The 21,685-nt window shown below is 36.6% G+C and overlaps 1 protein-coding gene across 1 annotated transcript in view; it reads left to right on the forward strand.

Annotated features, from left to right (window-relative positions):
* Positions 1 to 21,685, forward strand: part of WIF1 (WNT inhibitory factor 1) — a gene marked incomplete at its 3' end in the record, with an annotated part of 67,643 nt that overhangs the window by 39,619 nt on the left and 6,339 nt on the right. The window contains exons 3-7 of the mRNA XM_008584460.1: positions 2,051 to 2,159; positions 14,098 to 14,238; positions 15,164 to 15,259; positions 16,429 to 16,524; positions 20,133 to 20,228. Coding sequence (XP_008582682.1) covers positions 2,051 to 2,159; positions 14,098 to 14,238; positions 15,164 to 15,259; positions 16,429 to 16,524; positions 20,133 to 20,228 — 538 coding nt within the window. The remainder of the gene's footprint in view (positions 1 to 2,050; positions 2,160 to 14,097; positions 14,239 to 15,163; positions 15,260 to 16,428; positions 16,525 to 20,132; positions 20,229 to 21,685) is intronic.

Below are 21,685 nucleotides of genomic sequence, written 5' to 3' on the forward strand. Positions count from 1 at the left end.
GAGGGTTGCGATCCGTTGCCGGTCACGAAAAAAGACAAAAAGGAAAAAAATAATAATAATATGCCAAGCATGAAGGAAATTACATATTTCAGAGATTTGAGCACCATTATCATTTATAACAAGGACAAACAAACAAATGGAAGGTTTACTCTGGTAACTGCCTTTTGCTGATAAAATCCAAGCAAGAAACTGTTTGGACCATTCCCGCCTTGTGATACAGTCTTAGAATTACAATAGAAAAACCATGATGTTTAGTGATTCTCAAAGAAATCAGAGGGACACCCTAAAATCTGTAGTGATAAATTTGTTATTGATAAGATCAGAGTATTGGCTGTCCAGAGAAATTCATTAACCCTCGCTGCATCATGTCGAGCAGTCATGCCGGTGCTAATGATAAGCTCTGATACTGAATCGAACAGATTCCGTGCCTCCCAGCCAAGTTTATGTGGACGTATGAAGACTCAAAAGCTCTATGAAGTTATATGTCTGGCCTCTGGGTGAATTTCTTTCAGTTCCACATCCTTTGAACATCATCAAAACTTTTTGAAAAGACATTTATAAGCTACTATAATGCTTATTGTTGTTTTCTTGAAGCACACTTTCAAGGAGACATGCAAAAGATTAAAGTAAAATTGTTGCATGAGCACGGCACACTAAATAGAAGTGCAAGAAGAATGTTTCATCTATGATCAGAGAATTATACAAATAGAGTCAATGATTGTCATCAGTCACACAGAACTGAAAGCAGAGTACATGATTAATGCTTGTTTTTAAATAAATGCATTTATTTCACTATAAAAAGTACAGAACCACACATAGAAAATTTGAGAAAAGGAAAAAATATCAATTACCATTCCACAATCATTCTTTTGATATTGGTCTCCAGTCTTTCATCCTTTTTCTTTATTTTTAAAGCTAAAAATTCAGATTTCTTATTGAAATTATATGTTTTTATAAATGTAAAAATGAACCACTTGCTTAACTCTCGCATTAGTATTTGTGGTATTTATTGATTATTCTTTATTCCTAGGCAAGAATATATTGTTTCCATCACAAACCCTTTTAATAACCCAGTTGAAAATCAGTTAAGGATCAAAGTTCTGTAGTGAGATTATGCATCACTGCTTTCAGTATTCATGGCCATTTGAATAGCAGGAATCATTTTCTCCATGAGAGACTTAATAGGCAAAAGAAAATGTTTACAATGTAAAGTTTTATGGCTTGTTGTCATATTGTAAAGATGGTCTTTGCATTTTTAGGCTTTTCTCTCCATAATTAAAGTGAGATCTTAAATATAAACCTTTCAAAAGGAATGAGGCTGAAAAATAAATGTTAATAGCAAGATCGTTAAATTTTGGACTCGAATGTCTTCTTTTGCCAATAGGTTGCTGTTTTCATTATCCTGTATTTATTACAACTCTCCAAATTCTGTCAAGAGCCTCACTTCAGATTTGAAAAGAATTAAAGAATGACCCAAAGGGCCGGCCCGGTGGCGCACTGGAGAGTGCACCGCTTGTGAGTGCGGCGGTGCTCCCGCCGAGGGTTCGGATCCCATGTGGAGACTGGTTCCCACTCACTGGCTGAGCGTGGTGCGGGCGCAACACCGAGGGTTGCGATCCTGTTGCCGGTCAGTAAAAAAGACGAAAAAAAAAAAAAAAAGAAAGAAAGAATGACCCAAGAAACAGATGGATTTTCTAAGGGCTAGTCAATGATTATTTTGACATCACTTATTTCCCCAAGAGCATTTTTTCCTCAATGTTTTTAAGAGACAGTAACTAAATAATATTGTTTAAGTTAGAAGACTACCTTTTGGAGATGTTTTTGATAAATGTTTTTAATGGTTTTAAGGAATTAGGGCTCTCCAGAGGGTCTAATTCTATAGTTGTCAAACACAGCGGGTGAGTTATGCCTACACAGTATCTTAGATCTTGTGTGCTCCAGAGTTCCCGTAGTGAAAATTATCGTCCTTCCATCAGAGGGATGATGAGTTGAGAAGTGCCTTCTCACTCTCTGTTTCCATGGTACTGACTGTCAATGCCTTTTGTTGTAGGCAGAATACTTCTATGAATTCCTGTCCTTGCGCTCCCTGGATAAAGGCATCATGGCAGATCCAACTGTCAATGTCCCTCTGCTGGGAACAGTGCCGCACAAGGCATCAGGTGGGTGGTCTTCACCTTGGAGAAAAGTTTACACTTAAAATGTACTGGTGATGAGAATAATACTTAAGATCCAAATGTCATTCATCGAGGGATTCTGAAATGTTTTCCTGAAGAGATCTATTGATTTTAGGGCAGCTCAGTTGTTATCCTTTAGGCAAAGGATTAGGATGGGAGTGAAGAAATGATGGTTTTGTAACTTCTGAAAAACTCAAAATACCCACCCAACCCACACCCAGTTCATAAATGATTCCAGATGTCCCTCTGCTGGGAACAGTGCCGCACAAGGCATCAGGTGGGTGGTCTTCACCTTGGAGAAAAGTTTACACTTAAAATGTACTGGTGATGAGAATAATACTTAAGATCCAAATGTCATTCATCGAGGGATTCTGAAATGTTTTCCTGAAGAGATCTATTGATTTTAGGGCAGCTCAGTTGTTATCCTTTAGGCAAAGGATTAGGATGGGAGTGAAGAAATGATGGTTTTATAACTTCTGAAAAACTCAAAATACCCCCCCAACCCACACCCAGTTCATAAATGATTCCAGATTAAAAAAAAAAAAAAAAACAGAAGAAAGAAAGAAGAAAATAAACACGCCTGGTGAAATACATCCAGCCAATAAGTGTGGATTAATATAGTGCACATAATTGTGGCAAAGAGTCAAAGTTAGTGATTGAGGGCAAACAGAATAAGTCAAGAAAACTGAAAACTCCCTAAATGTTTGCATTATATTAAATAGGAATTCAAAGGAGAGGGGAGACATGGGGAAGTGGGAGAAAGGGGTTCAACCTGTCAAGTCTAATCATCCTTCTTTGCTAAAAAACAAAAAATGGTTTGTGATACTTGTTTCCAGCCTTTCAGCTTGCAAAATACTCATGCATATTCTAATTTGAATATTAGAAGGGAGTCAAGGCCAGAACTACAGCTCCATTTTATAAATTAAAAAAAAAACTTATGAGGTGTGACTGACTTGCCCCAAAATCACATATTAGTAGTAAGCGGTGGAGTCAAGACTAGAGCCCAGGATTTCTGACTTTTAGAAGGATACAGGGATCACTTGTGTTAACATGCTCATGTATTTCCTTCTAGTCTTTTTTCTGTGAACACATATCTTTACATATTGTGGTAATATTATACATTTGGCTTTACATCATGGTTTTTTTTTTTTTTTTGCATTTAACATTTTAACATAAGCATTTTCCCAAGTCATTATAGATTTTTATGAAAGTTGTTAATGTCCTTATAATATTCCATTTTATGGATATACCTTAATTTGTTTATTCATTTCCTTAATGTTTGTTAATGAGGTTTTTTTTTTTAAGAGTATTCATACTAGAAACATCACAATAAATATCCTTTTTAAACAAATAGACAGTAACCTCCATCAGGGCAGGAGCCCTCTGTGTCTTATTTGCTGTGGCTTCCCACATAGGACACAGCACAGAGCAGGCCCTCAGAAAGTCATTGTTGGATTAATGTGGGCTCCAAAATCTTGGTGCTTATCTCATTATTTTGTTCAAACAGATTCTTAGAAGTGGAATTATGTGTCAAAAGATATGAACTATGAACTTTCTAAAAGGCTCTTAAAGCAAATTGCCAAAATGCCATACTTTCCATGAGGGTTGTATTTATTTGTACCCTGACTAGCAATGAGGGAAAGTGCCTGGCTTACTGTAACCTCATAACATAGGTTGTTAATCACGTTGACTACTTTGCTGACTTGAAAAGTGAAAAGTGATTTCTCACAGTGTTCTTTTAATTTGATTTTTTTTATTCCTGTTCACAGTGTTCTTTTAATTTGATTTTTTTATTCCTGTTCACAGTGTTCTTTTAATTTGATTTTTTTATTCCTGTTGAGATAGGGTTTTTTTTTTTATTGGTGGCTGCCTAGTAGAGGGATCTGAACCCTTGACTTTGGTGTTATAACACCACCTGTTCACAGTGTTCTTTTAATTTGATTTTTTTATTCCTGTTGAGATAGGGTTTTTTTTTTATTGGTGGCTGCCTAGTAGAGGGATCTGAACCCTTGACTTTGGTGTTATAACACCACACTCTAACTAACTGAGCTAACTGGCCAGTCTTTATTTTTTTGTATATTAGACAGTGTAAATGTCTGTGTATCATGCTCATTTTTATATTGAGATAACAGTGTGCTTATTGATTTGCAAAGCTTGCTATATATTAAGTATGTTTGCCTTCTATCACAATTGTTTTTCAATTTATCATTTGTATTTTATTTGGGGGGGCAGATATGCAGAAGCTTTAAAATTCTATGTGGTCAAACCTATCTTTTTCTTTGTGATTTTTTTCCATTGCTTTTATATTTAGAAATTAATTACTATTCTAGAGAGCAGTTAGGTGTTAACTTACACATGCTTCTAGTATTTTATAAAAATTTATTTTGGTAATAGAATGAAGTAAAAAGCTTCTAGCCAGAATTATTTTTCTGAGCCATCAACTTTTCCAGCATGAGAAGTTGAACTGATTCAAGATATGCCTTTTATTTCACATTAAATTCTTCTGCACATAGGGTTTGTTTAGAGCTTACTGTTTATTTTACTATTGTATTAGTTGTAGCTTTATAGTGTTTTAAAATAATTGATAGCATAACCTTTTCTTTTTTTAAAAAAAATTCTTATTTTTCTAGAGGAATGTTAGAATAATTTTATCAGATGTCAACTGAAAATTCTATCAGGAGCTAATTTAAATTTATAAAATAATCAGGAAGTCAGGCACCTTTACAAAGGCCATTTTCAGGTTGTGGTTATCTGCCACTCCCAATGGGTCTGCATTGCTGCTTTCCTGTGCTATAAGAACTGGGGACTAAATAAACACAGAGTTTTTCTAATTTCCCAGCATAAGTGGCACGTTAGCTATAGAAAGGAGGAGTATGAATTTGACTTTCTCTTTGAACATCCCAGTGTTGCAGGTGTGACCAGCAGCCCTCCCAGTGGATTTGCTTCTGATCTAGATGGGTTTGAGGTCTAGGTGAAGGAATGAGGACTTGGGCGCTGGAGATATATTCCCCTGAGATTCATAGCTCCTAGGACATGGATATCCTATTCCAGAAAATTGGATATCTCAATTCCACTCAGATGGCATTGGCAGAGCTTAACTACACCATGGAGACAGGAGCAACACTGCAGCCACCAAGTTCTTGGAATATGGCCATTACTCAGTCCCATGCCATGTCACATGGTGTTTTTTTTTAGTCAAAGATAATTTCCTAAGAAATTTATCTTGATCATATTTTTTGCTGTTTTTAAAGAAGTGGTCAGGAATCAAATAAATGCATGTCTTCCAATTTCCATTTTATATATTTGAATTTTTTTGTCTTTTACTGATTATTAAAGGAATACAAACTCATTGTAGTCCATTAAAAATATATTAACTAAATTAATTACACAATTACACCTGCTCAGCTTCCAATAAATCTTGCATATTTGGATTTCTAATTTAATACTTGTATCTTAAGTCTTCCCAGCTTTATTCACTTTATTGTGTCTAGTAAAAATATCTTAGTGAGAGGCAAGCAGCAGAGCACACCCAGGGGGCCTAGACTGGAGATGAGGGCAGCCACTCCCTCTGCCTAGAAGCAGACAAACAGCAGAACATGCCAGTGGGTTCTAAGCAGAGCCAAGAGCAGCAGCCACCTTTGCCAGAAAGCAGGCAAGGAGCATGATGAAAGCATCACTTTCACATGGGTAGCCCACCACAGCCACTGCCACAGCCACAGCTGCCACAAAAGCAGCTTGACACCACAGCAGTAGCCACAGCCACCATGCAGGCAGCCAGCCAGACACTCAACTGCATTGACACAAGGAGTGTCACCAGAAGAGACTGGAAAAAGAAGAGTCCTTTTCTCTCTCCTCAAAGCCCTCTCCAGAGTAATTAAAGAAGCAACTGCTCTATCAGATGACCAGGCATCAACATAGAGATACTAGAAATATGAAAACCCAAGAAAATATGACACCACCAAAAAAATATAGTAATTCTCTAATACTATAAAGCAGGAAACCCTTGAAATGGCTGAAAAGAAATTCCAAGCAACAGTTTTAAGGAAACTCACTGAGATATGAGAAGACTCAGACAACATAATGAAATGAGAAAAAAAATTTAGATATGAAGGAGGAAATTTACAAAGAGGTTATTAGTACCTTAAAAAGGAATGTAGTGGAACTCATGAAACTGAAAGATTCACTTAACAAAGTAAAAAACACGACCAAGAGCTTAAGCAGCAGGCTAGAACAAGCAGAAGAAAGAATTTCTGATCTTGAAGATAGTCTTCTCGAAATAACCCAGGTGGACAAAAAAAATAGAAAAAAGAACTTTAAAAAATGAAGAAAATCTAAGAGAGCTAGCAAACAACTGTAAGTGCACAAATATTCTAATCATGGGTATTCCAGAAGGGGAGGAGAAAGGAAAAGGCATGGAAAATTTATTCAGTGAAATAACTGAAACTTCCCAGGTATGAGGAGATACTTGGACATTCAGATCCAGGAGTTTCAAAGATCCACAAACAGATTCAACCCAAAAAGATCCTCTCCAAGATACATTATGGTCAAACTGGCAAAGCTCAAAGACAGAGAATCTTAAAAGAAGCAAGAGAAACATGTCAAGTCACCTATAAGGGAGCCTCTATCAGACTAACAGCAGTCTTCTCAGCAAAAACTCTACAGACCAGAAGAAAATGGAATGATATATTCAAAATACTAAAAGAAAAAACCTGCCAGCCAAAAATACTATACCTAGCAAGGCTATACTTTAGAAACAAGGGGAAAATAGTGTATTTTCCAGATGAACAAAAACTGGGAGTTCACCACTACATGACCAGCTCTATAAGAAATCCTGAAGGGAGTCCGGCATCAGGAAACCAAAAACTGATAATCACTTATCTTACCAGGTATAGTTCTGTTCAAACTTTCTGGGTTTTTTTTTTTTTTTTTCATTATTCAGTCTCGGTAGGTGGTATGTTTCTAGGAATTTATTCATTTCATCTAGATGATCTAATTTGTTGACCAAGAATTATTCACAGTATTTTCTTATAATTCTTTTGATTTCTGTAAATTTGATTGTAATGACCCCTCTTTCATTTCTGATTTTAGTTATTTGAGTCCTCTCTCTTTTTTCTTTATCCATCTAGGTAAAGCTTTCTCAATTTTGTGGATCTCGTCAAAGTACCATCTTTTGGTCTCATTGATTTTCTCTAATTTTTTTCTATTTTCTATTTCTTTTATCTATGCTGTAATTTTTGTTATTTACCCCCTTTGCTAGGTCTGGGCTTAGTTTGCTCTTCATTTTCTAGTTTCCTAAGGTTCAAAGGTTATTGTTGATCTGAAATCTTTTCTCATTGATTTTCTCTAATTTTTTTCTATTTTCTATTTCTTTTATCTATGCTGTAATTTTTATTATTTACCCCCTTTGCTAGGTCTGGGCTTAGTTTGCTCTTCATTTTCTAGTTTCCTAAGGTTCAAAGGTTATTGTTGATCTGAAATCTTTCTTTTTTATTAACGTATGCTGTACATTATATAAATTTTCCTTTTAGCAAAAAAAAAATTATAAAAATATTTTCAGTCATTTTTTGGAGGTATATCTGGAGTTTAAACATACCTAGTTATGTTTAGTGCAGTTTTTCCTCCTGCTTTTTCATTTAATATTACATCTTGAAAATTTGTCTTAAATACTGTTTAAAATAATGATTTTGATAACTTCATTACATTACATTTTATGGAGGTCCATAATTTAGCATTTCTCATATTGTTGGACATTCAGTTTATTCCCATGTTTTTACCTTTATATAGCTACCTTCCACATTAAAAAAAAATTTGAAGTAGGCTAATTGGTTGAAAATGTGTGAACATTTTAAAGACTTCTATTTATGAATCCAATCTATTCTTCAAAAAATTTTACCAACTTATACTAGAAGATTTTGACATCATTTCTCTCATAGCACCAGTATTATATAGTATCATATTTTTTCAGTTTGAGAAATAAAAAATGTCATTTTTCTGTTTTAGTTTCCATTTCTATGAACATCTTAGAATGGGTTTATTAGCCACTTGTGTTTCTTTTGTGTGTGTGACTTGTCTGCTCATGTCCTTCACCAGATTTCTGTTAAGATTTTTCTAATTCATTTTTAAGTGTTCTTTATGCATTAAGGATGTTAATCTTTGTGTTTTAAATTTGTTCCTTATCAACTCACTTTAAATTCAATTGTGATTTTTTTTTTCATTTGTGTGTTGAGAAAATGATTTTGTATCCAAAAATTAAATAAATTTTTAAAAAATCTTAGTGAAATTCTGCTTTTTAGGACATGAACACATAAGATTTTAATAGATAGTGTTTAGATAAAACATTTTCTAATAATTTAGGATCTTTATCAATAATAAAACTTAGAGGAAAAAGTGGAGGACACTTTGGGCAAGGTGAGATTGAAAAAACAAGCCTCCTCCTGGCACGAGGTGATGTGCAGGTATGTGCACACGCATACAAGAATACACAGTTTGCATATACAACCCCCCACACATAACACTTTGCATTACAACCTTCCCCTCAACACACATACACAGTTTCTTGGAAGCAGATGTAGGATTTGTTTGCAGAAATGCAGGTGCAAGAAGTTTATGGGAATTTTAAACCATCGTAAGGCAGTTATTCATTAGCCTCATTAGCTCAGTCCCCACAGTAGGAGAAATGAAGGTACCATGAATTATTAAAAAGTAACCAAATCAGTGTGTCTTTGTTCCTAAGCATCCAGGTAGCATTTGTTATTCTACTGGGCTATTTTATACCCCCAAGCTGCTAAACTGTTCTTTTATCCCACAGATTCCTTTATGCCTAAGCATTGCATGAAGTAAGAAAACTCTTGATCTTTAACAGTTATGAAGTGCCCGCCTCTGGCATCTGAAGAGAACAAAAACAGGAAATACAAACTGCAGGGTGTTTCAGTACAATTACTGAGTTGTATAACAAAAAACAGTTTCTATAAAGTCAAGACTTTGCCTCTTTGAACACTGTGTTTGTCATACCATGAAACCAACAGAGCAGTGGTGTTTCTGAACTAAGAGTCTGAGGACTCCAATGCCTAGAAATGTTTAAATAGGTGCTAATAAAGGAAGGACCATCTTCTTCTTGGTGACCCAGTTCTTAGCAGAATGTGAAACCCAGGGTAGGTAGTCAACATTTGCTGAGAGAATGAATGGCCATCTGCGCAGCTTGGAGCACTGATGAATGTTTATGTTAGATAATTTCTCATCATGTAGCAGTTTACAATCATGTGGTGTTGAAGGTGAGCTCTTGCTCTCCTTTCTCTTCTCTTCTCTTATAAAGATAGTGACTCAAATGACTGGAGGCTGAGGCTGCGTGAGCACCATGCCCATCTCAGTGTGGAAGAGGTATTCCATCAGAATAAGTTTGCTGTTTACTTAGTTTATGTGCAATCAGTTGTACATCAGTTTGTATATGAATGCTGTGTGAGTTGTGTTCAATCTGCTTTAGTTTTTCTGAGCTGTTTTAATTCACCTTTGTTTAGATTATACAACCTAGACTGCATTGAAATTCACAATGTCTGGCCTAATTTCATCCAGTTTTTGGTAAAAGTGGCTCTCTACTTATAAGTGTATTAATGAGAAATTGTTTGACTTTCACATTTCTATTATTCCTTGGAAGTAAGAGTGTTCACACTTTTTCTGCCTTCAATGTCTCTTTTCTTTGTGCATGTCTTTCTGAGTGCATGCTGTTAATATTTTATTCTCTCTAGCTCCCATTGTCTATGGTGAATCTCTGTCTACAGTGGATGTGTGCATACGTGTATGTGCAAGCGTGTGCCTGTGTCTGAAAGGGAGGGTACATGGGCGTGTCTCCCATAACATGTATCTGTCAGTGCCTAGTTTGTGACAGACAATATGCTAGGTGCTAGGTGCTCAGATTTCAAAAAATTAAAAAAATAAGCCATAGTCCTTGCCTTTGAAAATCTCATCCTTAGCAAGGATGCAGGCCGTAATTAAATAATTATACTACAGTGAAATCATATAAATGTATTTGTGAAATATGTAAGTAAAATTATTTAGGCATAGGATACTAGGGAAGGCTACAGAGAGCAAGTATTATTTAATTTTGGCCTTGAAAGTAGAGTGGGAGAACAGACAGAACTGAAGAGAAAGAACATTCCAGGCAGCTGGGTGTGCTGTCAGGCCACAGTGGACCTGCACCACATGTTTGGGGAACTCAGAGAAATATAGTCTGGGCAGAGTACAGGGTTCACAGAAGGCAACTACTGGAGATAAGACTAACCGAAGTCAGATTTTGTTGTTTTTGTAAAAGCAAAATTCTTTGAACACTTTTTAAAGATGTTTAATGATAATTCTTATTACCTAAATGATCTTACAGATAAAATTTATGTAAGCAAAAAGGAGGACAAGTAGAGTTTGCACAAGAGGAAATAAAATTTATGTCTTATGTTTTAAAATTGAAAAATGGGCAGTGTAATTAAGGAATTTATGCATCTTTCACTGGTTTCTATTTTACATTAAGGATTAATTCATTGAAACTCATAAACTAGGTACCTCCTAAATTCTAAACTTTATTTCCTATTTTCAAATCATTCTATGTTATGGTTCAGATCATAACTATGATTACATACCTCCTATTTCAAAAGAGATAGATATGTATAGATAAAATTTTTCCATCGGGGCCGAAGGGATTTTTAATGTGTCCATTTTTAACTTGAGGCTGAGTTTGTTGGGTTGGAATTATTACATATAAAAAAAAATAAGCAAAAATTTTAAACCGAGAGTATGTTAGATCTTTAAAAGATGAAGGAAGAAGGAAAATATTTTATATTAATAGTAACAGCGATTGGGCATAATTTTAGACTAATAAAATAATGTTTAGAAATATAATTTCTATTAGTTTACTGAGGAAATAAAGATACTACATCTTTAATTATCTTCCAAGACTGTTTGCAGTTTTTCTATTAAAAAATGTTAAAGACTGTTTCTCTCTTTTGCATTTGGCACAATTTGGTACAACTATGCTGTATGTGTGACTGCTTTGATAAGATTTTTTTTTAATGAAAGACATTTTTGATGGTGACTGACACTATTCTTTAGCTTTTAAATAAAAGAACTTTTTGCACAAATTTTCTAAAAATCCTTTGAATAGTATTATTAGTCATGGCCAAATGAGGAGACAGGCCCAAAGACTTTAACTAAACTACGCCAAGTCAGTGGGTCATATAGCAAGTGCAGTTCTCTACCTGATCCTTGTTTTAAGTGTTAGGCAATATTCCCAGATGACATTTATGTACTATTATTAATTTAAAATACAGGCAAATTAGAGTAGAGAGGTTATAAAAGTCAATACCCAAAGAATCCTGCAGTTGCAGATCCAAACTACTGCAACTACTTATCATTCTAGTTTAAGTCTATGGCTTTAAACATGTGCCAATTTCTACTTTATTTTTCTAAGTGTTTAAGTGATTACAATATGCTACTATCACAAAATATCTTCAAAATAAATAACTGAAACATGATCTCCACAGGGGCTTTTATTTGTTTTGTTCACTATATAGTGTCCCCAGTGCTTAGAACAGTGACTGGCACATAGTAAACATTCAATAAATATTTTTTGAATGAATGAGCTCTTTGCATTGTGACTCAAATATGTATTTAGTCACTTAGAGGAAGGTTAATTTTCAGAACCCTAATGAAAGTTACTAATGATTTGTTTTCCTTATTGAACTTTCTGTTGAATTTTATGTCCTCACATTTTTTTCCTGGGATTGTTCAGATCTGTGTTTTTTAGCATCACTACAGACCAGTGAACTCTGTGATCATGTCTTCACCTTCATTGACTCAGAGGCCATGTTAGCAAACCACATACTTTTATGTGAGCACTCCAGACCCTCTGAAGTGCCCCCTGACAACTGGAGCATGTGAACACGTAGTCATAATTTACCCAGATTTGCACCTGGTCTGCTTCTAGCACATCTTAAGATGTGGAGGAACTAATCATTGTTCCTAACTGAATTTCCCACACACCCAATAAGGCATTTTTTGATATTTAACATTCAAAATATGTTTTGAAATTTGACAATGCTGACAAGCAGAAATGATGACGAGTTTACTAACAAGCATCTTATCTTCCATACCAAGATTCTGGAAACTTAAATGAAACCAAAGTGCCTTTTTAAAAGAATCAGGTGGACTGCAATGTGGAGGATGCATAAGGTCCAGGAAAAGAATATATCTGGAAAACAATAAAGTTTGGATGATAGCAGGTGGTGAGGAAGATTCTGAAAGTTCTGTCTTTAAGTGTCTTTTCAGGTTCTTCTATCTTTTTATGCCTTAGGGCAATTATTAGCCTACTTATTCACGCAGAAGATTCATAAGGAGGGTACGTAAAGTTTTATAGTTGAAGAAAATATAAATGCACCAGAAGAGCAAACAATTTAAAGAAATTATTTGTCAACTCCTTTGCTTCCTTCTGAAATAGCAATCTCTATTAATAGATTTTTTTGTTTTGTCAATTGTCTTATAGGATTTCATTAAACCAAGGTTTTCAATGGGGACACTTTTACTTTGGAACTTTACACACAATTTTGGATTTTTCTCTTTTTATTTCTGTTAAAATATCTGTATTTCCTTTCATCACATAGTAGATTAATTTGCAATACTCAAATCTCAAGATTCAGGAGAGCTGGAAGGCCATGTTATTTTAGGAATGGCACAATGCCAAAGCTTTGAGAGGGGTTTTTGGTTGCCAGCACATTAAGAAGATTGTATGACCAGCTTGGGTGCAATGCCTTATGGAAAAGAGCAGACCAATTTCCAGCTCATTTCTTCTCATAAGCCAAGGGGGAAGGTTTATGAACACTCCAAAGAGAAAGGATTTGTCTTGGCTTAATATGATCTGCCCAAGCTTGGCAGTAACCATTCCTGCCATACAGAAACAAAATGAAGAAAATTTCACACGTGTACCTACTAGCAATATTTCTTCGTATTTATAAGGAAGAACTAGAGTCTGGTGGGTCAGCTAGATCAGTTTTCCCTAGTGGATGTGTTATGATAATCCAGTGGATTTTTGAAATTTACATAGTCTCTCACCCAATAGTCACATCTGATTTGCCCCATTTCCACCCAGTGACTTGTGGTTATTCCACAGTTGGTGGTCTCCTGCCCTCTTTGTACAGCAACATTGTGATCTGCCTACTTTGCGGTTTCATTGTCAACCCCTACACATGCCACGTGATCATTGGGCTCATAAGAAAGAAGTAGCTCCTCTTTACGAACATAAACCATTAGGAATAAGACTATCTATGAGATTATTTTGTCACATTAAACTCTCCTCTAGACCCCCAAGATATGGACACTTCTTTATATTAAATAGCCTGAGAAAATATTAACTTCATGAACTTAGTCCTGTGATTGGAATCTAGTCTGAGTTACAGAATATTTTCAAAGAAGATAGTTTGTTACTTTCAAGCAAACAGTAAAAATAAACTAGTGGGGTATTGCTCATAGGGCTTTATTTCATGGATTATGAAATGTTGACTTTTAGCAGTATTGGGTTTACGTGGAAGCTGGTGGAAGTGCTCACAAAGTTTCTTCCTCAAGTTAGTCAATCTATGCTTCCGTTTTGCACCTTTAATTTCCAGAGAAAATCTTTTTTTTCAAGATAGTACAAGCCCAGACTATGAACAAAATATCCCCAATTCTATATTAGTGGAGTACAGATTAATGCGGGTCATTCTCCATCCAGCATAATACACTAGTTCTGTGCAGAGGGCCCACATACGTTCCCTACTCCAGTGGAAATACAGGGAAGTCAAAGAAATAGGAACATTTTTGCTTTGTTCTGTGTCTCTCTTCCCAAGATTTCTGTAAAACTGGAGTCAACTGGATAAAGTGTTTCTCCATACTTTCTCTCTTTTTCTTTTAGTTGTTCAAGTTGGTTTCCCATGTCTTGGAAAACAAGATGGTGTGGCAGCGTTTGAAGTGAATGTGATTGTGATGAATTCTGAAGGCAACACCATCCTGCAGACGCCTCAAAATGCTATCTTCTTCAAAACATGTCAACAAGGTAATCATTGATGGTGATTCAGGAGAAGGTTCATTAGTCTTCCGGGTGTGATTTGGGCAAAAACATATATACAGTTTTTTGGGTAATTATAACCACACCCATGGGAGGAGGGAGTGGTAAACACAGGGTCTAGCAACAATTCTAAGACAGACTTTCTCTGGCTTTGACCCCACTTACAGTTTTAGGAACTCCCATACCCCCTCAAAATGCTCTTTCTTCTTCCTCTCTCCCTGCTCCTCCAACACAATCTTTGGAAAGTCCCCAGTGGTATCTCACTTATGGTCATGAATTTCCCTTCTTTTCTTGCTTTGGTTCCTCATAGCATGCTTATGGTTTTTACCAGTACTTCCCACCTGTCAAAGGCAACCCAACTCGCACCCCCTGCCAAAGCTCGGTGCTGCTCACATCCACAGAGAGCAGGGTCACCGCCACCACGCCGGTCACCATCCAGGCCACGTCCGGATGCCCATTTAAACATGAAGGCCTGGCTCCTTTCCCATCCCTACACAAGCTTTTTCAGCACAGATTTAAGTTCTGGAGCCTTTCAGTGCTCTAAAGATGTCTCAGAAAGTTATCCCACCCTCTGAAAGTGCATATTGATGGCAATATCATCCATTTTATTACAGTGTGAGTTGAAGGTACAGTAGATTGATAGGCGGGGATGAAAGGCAAAATAAAACTTGCTTTACCTTCTCCCCTGAGCCCCTACTGTTAGAAGGAGAACTGAGAGAGGTAAAATCTTACTTCAAAGATTTAGTGAAATCCAAGTGGTATAGAGGGAAGGAGATAGAAGTATTGTATTTGATCAGTGACAATAATTGGTGCAATGGAATTAAAGTGATCACTAGTGTCTCTCACTGGCTGTAATGTACACAACATGATTTCAAGGGTGTGTCCATACAAGCCTTGTTTCTCTTTGGTGAAGCTGAGTGCCCGGGAGGCTGCCGAAATGGAGGCTTTTGTAATGAGAGACGCATCTGCGAGTGTCCTGCTGGGTTCTACGGACCTCACTGCGAGAAAGGTAAACAGGGTGCAGGCTTCCCTTGCCAGCTTCCTAATGAACACAGATTCCACACAGGAGCCCGCATGGGTTTTAAACACATCCCCTAACATTATTTTTCTGGTCACATAAGGATTGGTGAAACTTTAAAAAGCCACAGAAGAGCTTTTGGGAAGTATTTCTTCTAGGAGTGGTTTTCTGTTAAATTTGATATGTGGTGACAAAGGCAGAAAACCTTGGCACAATGTCTCCATTCTTTGTGGCCATCCCCCCACTTCACTATTATACACATCGTACTTTGGTATAGTCTTATGAAAGTTTTGAGGGTTTTTTTCCCTCTATACAAGTTGGGTTTAAAATCTAGTATCACCACTGATTTGAAATTATTCCAATTAAAAGTAGCTCAATTCAAAGACTATATCTGAGTTATGAAGTTGTAATAAGAAAAAAAAAGGATGAAAATCATTTGTGTAGTAAGTACATCATTTCTTTTTAAGAAAAAAAATGAAATTACCTTTAAGAAAATTATATAGAGAAAGAGATAAGCAAGAAAATGGGTATTAATCACAATATACTTAAATATTAAGAACTTATTTGACCAGGGTAAGCAAAATATTCTTCATCTTCAGGAAATAAGAATGTTTTCTTATTTTTCTTATTTGCATTTATCTCGGAATTAGAAGATCAAGGAAATAGGGCAGAGGGAAAAAATTTACAGTTTTAAGAAGACTGCATTTTAGTAAAAATGATTCTGGGAAAAATTTAACTGGGCACTGAAAAGGAACAAATCCAAAATTCTTTTGTGAGAAATTGGTTGAGAACTTGAAAAATAGCCTGATTTATACCACAAAAATAATTTTTTTTTTTTAAAGATGACCAGTATGGGGATCTCAACCCTTGGCTTGGTGTTGTCAGTACCATGCTCAGCCAGTGAGCCAACCGGACATCCCTATATAGGATCCGAACCCGTGGCCTTGGTGTTATCAGCACCACACTCTCCTGAGTGAGCCATGGGCCGGCCCTACACAAAAATAATTTTTAATGTAGTAAACTTGTGTCTCTGAAAGAGTGACCATTTTAAAGTTAACCATAAACCTTGAAAATGTAGACCGGTCTTATTATTGACATTTTAAAATGATCCTGCTCCAAAATCCTGTTTGGCTTTAATCAGGATTCTCTCTCCCTAAAAGCCCTTTGCACACCACGATGTATGAATGGTGGACTTTGCATTACTCCGGGTTTCTGCATCTGCCCACCTGGATTCTATGGAGTCAATTGTGATAAAGGTAACAAAGTTCTTTTTCCTTTTTAAAATGTTGGATTAAAATAAGTATATGTCATCACTCTTAATACAACTCTGTAAATAGGGTGTATCACTTAGCTTAAAGATGGCTGCTATAGTAACTAAAACCCAAATTTTAAGTGTAAAATTTGTGGGTGAGCTTCTAAGGCTAAAATTAAACAACCTGATCCAAATCGCCTGACCAAGAAGTTTACTGACTCCCAATTTAACACTCTGCTCAAGAATCACATCCCTGAGAGATCAGGTTCCTCCTCCTTAACATTGCAGCAACATAGGCAGATTTTACTCTCAGAACGTGGATTCAAAGTTGGCCCTAAAATATTACTGAATAATTCCTATACTTTACAAGATACCTGTCTATTTTGCCCAGTTCACATCTTTTAAGTGGAAAAAAGTAAAGAATATCCTGCAGTGTGTGTATTTAATGAAGTTATGCTTGTGTCCAAAATGCTAATTGAATCAATAGAGCATTGTGTTTTGTTAACAAATATATATCTTGAAACAGAATGACGAATGTTATTTTTGAGAAGTGTTTCTTTAGTGATCATTAATTAGCACCAAGTGAGATTGCCAAAGAGCATTTAAAAAAAAAGAAAGGAAGAAAAGAAAGAAAAGCTAAAGAGCCCTCAGCATGACTCAGAATAATGATTTATGGTAGTCTGATATTTTATGATATACAAAGTGCTTTTGTACAATTGTCTGATTTCATTCTCGACAATCTTTTGAGATATTATTCATCTCATTCCCAGATAAGCAAAATGAGGTTTATGGTTCTTGAGTAGCTTGACCCAAATTCATGTCTTCCACTGTATCATATTGCACCCAGGCTACCTAATTTGGGTCCTGGTTCCTCTGTGAGTGACTCTGGACCTGGGCAAATAACTTGAGCTCTCTGTGGGTCATGCTTTTTCCATTTCTCAACTCGGAATTAAGCCATTAATCCTCCTATCCCCCACCCTTGAGCTAACAAAATGCGAAAGCATTTCTACCTTTTTTTTTTAGTGGCCTTTTAAAACTATAGCATTAGATTAAAAAACATTTTTAATTGTATATTCATAAAGATTAAGCACTAATGACACTGATAATAATTAACAGCCAGTGAGTAAAATTCTTTACCGTGAATCATCTTTTTATTTGCCTAAATTTAGCATTCAGCATCTCTGCTATTTCAAAATCAGGCATTTCTGATTTTGAAACAGAATTAATCTTATATTGTCTCAAAGCTATTAAGAAAGTCCTTCAGAGATTTGGATGAGGAGCTCATGTATTCACAGGAGTAAAGAGCCATTTGTGTGGCCTGCTTACGTAGATGTGGCCATTATTGGTGTGGCTTGCACAATGGAATGACAATTGCAATGTTTTTCTAAAGCTGTAATGTCACAAACACTGCATGGTCAACTGCTGAAGGAATATATCTATCTATATTCTGGGATGTTTTACATTTTGTAATATTTTATCTTCAGATGAAAGATTTTCCTACTTAGACTCTAGTAATTTTTTTAAAATTCTTTTGGAAAGTCTGTTGAAATTCCACTTGGTCTCACTGGAGATATGGAAACATTAAAAAAATAGTATTTTTTATTACCTCAACAAAAAGATGCTTTTATTATCCAGGAGGGAGTATGGGACTTCTGAAAAATGGTTTAATTACTGGCATGGTGCTGGGCCTTAGCACTGTATATCTGCACAAACATTAAAGAATAACTTTCATTGGTCCTTGGGACATCTGTCACGAACTTTATGAACTGAGTAGTTAAGCATTGGCCAATATACCCTCAACCCCAGTGAAAGACATTTACTTTCTCTGGCTCATTTTCCTAGTTGAGAATCATTGCATAACAGAAATGCAGAGAAGCTTGGTCAGGACAGTAAAATGTTATACAAGTACAAAGACTGTGGCCAAATTATCCAACTAGCTTTGTCAAATTCTATAACTTTCAGGCTCACTGCATTCTACACATCTGTGAGGGACAGTGCCCACAGGGCATGGAAAAAAGCAGGCACAGATCCTAGTGTTTTCTCATCTCCTCTTATCCCCAGGAGAAACAGGGACAAGTGGGAAGACAGGACACACTAACAAAAACAACTGTCCGGCCCTAGCAATACTAGCAGCAAGTAGCAAAGAGCTGGTTCCGGGCACTCAGCTTCACCAAAGAGAAACAAGGCTTGTATGGACACACCCTTGAAATCATGTTGTGTGCATTACAGCCAGTGAGAGACACTAGTGATCACTTTAATTCCATTGCACCAATTATTGTCACTGATCAAATACAATCTTCAATCCCAGATCCAAGTTCTTCTTAAATGCTATTGCTCCCTTCCACAAAAGGCTTGATTTTGCCAAAGCAAGTATAGCATTGCCTTAAGCTGCGGTATACTTCTGATTTTAAACACAAAGTTTATCATTTAAGAAGCATGATAGTTGTAGAATATTTTAATTAGACTTCTTCCCACAACGAAAGCACACACATAGCTTTTGGATTTCCTTTCTGATTTTTCTACTGGAAGCTTACTTTAGCTTTTGTTCATCTATAGCCAACTTTGGCCTATTTTATATGAGACAACATATAGGTCATATAACTGGAATTGCTAAATCCAGTCTCTAATTTTAATCTTTATAGAATGAGCCAACTTGTCTATTTTTAGGTATTTCCTCTTCCTCTGTCCCCATATCTCTGTCATCCCTCTATTTTAGGTGCCAGTGAGCAGTGAAATTATAGAAATTGACACCGAGAGAGAGGGGTTAGGATGAATCATAAGTAGTATGATTATTACCTGGGTAATCTAGTTCATTGGATCCCCACTGTAATACATCCAACTTCTTCATCCCTCCGGCTCATGCTGGTGCCACATCCCTACCTGTGGGATCTCACAAGGGTCCAGTTTGTCTTTTTCTGAATACAATTACTCCTTCCTCCAAATGTCATAAAAGTCTATTTTTTAAAAAAATCCTATTAGGGCCGGCCCGGTGGCGCACTGCTATAGTGCGCCGCTTGGGAAGCGCGGCGGCGCTCCCGCCGAGGGTTCGGATCCCACATACAGACCGGTTCCCGCTCACTGGCTGAGCGAGGCGCGGGAGCAGCACCGAGGGTTGCGATCCCGTTGCCGGTCCCGGTCCGGTACGGGGGCGACACTGAGGGTTGCGATCCGTTGCCGGACACGGAAAAAAAAAAAAAAAAAAAAAAAAAAAATCCTATTAGGTCTTCTCTTCCAAAGTAAATTTTCTTCTTTCTATTCTTCCTTTATCCCCCACCTGAGGCTTAAAATTTTTTTTTCTTGGGTTTATAGCATTCTTCTCCTTTTAAGGGTGTAGATATTTATAAGAGATAAAGAGATAATTTGTTTACACACCATGATTTTTTTTGACTAAGATGTTAACTCCCAGAGGTGGGTAGTATATAGTGTGCATGGTGTCCTATTATGTTCTGAAATCTGCAAATGGTTACAATTTACGTATTTGTAAAGCAGCTTACTTTTTTTAAGTAAATGGGCAAGTAGCAGATGCTTAGGAAAAATCACCTCATTTTAAGTGAAGTTTTTGTTAGATTTAACCTGCTATCTAATGTAACTCCCTGTTATTCATTCTAACAGCAAACTGCTCAACCACCTGCTTTAATGGAGGGACCTGTTTCTACCCTGGAAAATGTATTTGCCCTCCAGGACTAGAGGGGGAGCAGTGTGAAATAAGTGAGTATTGACTTTCTGCATTCTCTATGTTTTCGGGGGACCTTAAAAACTTCATCTAGCCCCTTCATTTTATTAGGGAGGAATCTGAAGTCTAGAGAGAATGAATAGCTTGTCTAAGGTCTTAGGCCAGTGGTTTCTTTTTACTAGGTTCAGCTGCCACTTATTGTGGCTAAAGGTGGGCAAAGAGTGACATAGCTCCCCTCAGAGGACCCAGAACAAATACTGTCTGATTTGGTTATGTCTGGGTGTGTATTATGTGGCATGTTTCATTGTTTCTTGTTAGTGATTTTGTCCCCTTCTCAGTATGCAGAGCCCACAGCTTCAGCCTAGAAATGTAGACCAGAGCTGTGGAACAGCTGAGATTTGTTCACCTACCTGCAGGTACAGGAAGTTTTCCTGCCACTTGTTACCAGGTATCCTAGGCTGGACTGAGCCTAATAACACATCTAACAGAAAAAGACCCAAGAAAAAGGAGAAAAAAAGGTGCACAGCAATAAAAAAAACGAACTAATAGCAAACACGACATGAATGAATCGCACAGATACTATATAAAATGAAAGGTGCCAGACACAAAAATCGCTTACTGCATGATCCCATATTTTTGAAGTTCAAGAACAGGCAAAACTAATGGATGACGATGTAAACCAGAGTCATAGTGGGGGCACAAAGAAACTTTATGGGGTGCTGAAAATGTTTTATATCTTGATTGGTGAGGTGTCACATGAGTGTTTATTCATGTAAAAAAAAATAGTTGAACCATAAACTTAAGATTGGTGCACATTATGCCTCCGCTATATGTTTGTCATGCTTCAGTACAAAAAAACTACAACTTAAGGGTGGAATGTGGTAGATAATCATTGTTTGGAGAATCAGTATACCAAATTGCTTGTCCTCGCTTTGCCATGTAGCCCTCAGCAAGTCACTTATCCTCTGTATTAAACTCAGAAATGCACCAACCGCATCCTAGATTGCTTTATGCCTCTGAAAGCAGACAGTGCCAAAGCACATGCCCAGGAAGGAGCCAAAGAAATGTGGCCATGTCTGCTGAGGGTGCTGTGTTTCTGCCTTTCTTGATGCATGTTAGGGAAACTCAAGCACTCTCATTTCCAGCTGCATCACATCTGTAAAACTCTGCTGTGTTTGTGACAGCCATAGTTTCTGAAGTTGTAATGGATTCAAAATTAAATAATACTAAGTTCCTATTTTAACTTTCATCCCCTAATTTATTTGTGGGGTTTTGTTCTTTAATGAGTAGTAGATGAAGTAACTATATTTTATAGAGTTCAAATAAAATACCTCTAAAGTTTCCATAGAACATGTAATTAATTGTCAGGATATGGTTTCTATTCTTATTAATTACCCTTCCCTGATAAAGATATCTCTAAACTAACTCCCGTCAATTTTCTCCTTGCATTTACTCTCAGACTTTGTGTACTTAGTTGGTTTATGTTTATGTT

This window comes from Galeopterus variegatus, unplaced genomic scaffold (assembly GCF_000696425.1).
Source record: "Galeopterus variegatus unplaced genomic scaffold, G_variegatus-3.0.2 Scaffold3265, whole genome shotgun sequence".
NCBI classification, from domain to species: Eukaryota; Metazoa; Chordata; class Mammalia; order Dermoptera; family Cynocephalidae; genus Galeopterus; species Galeopterus variegatus.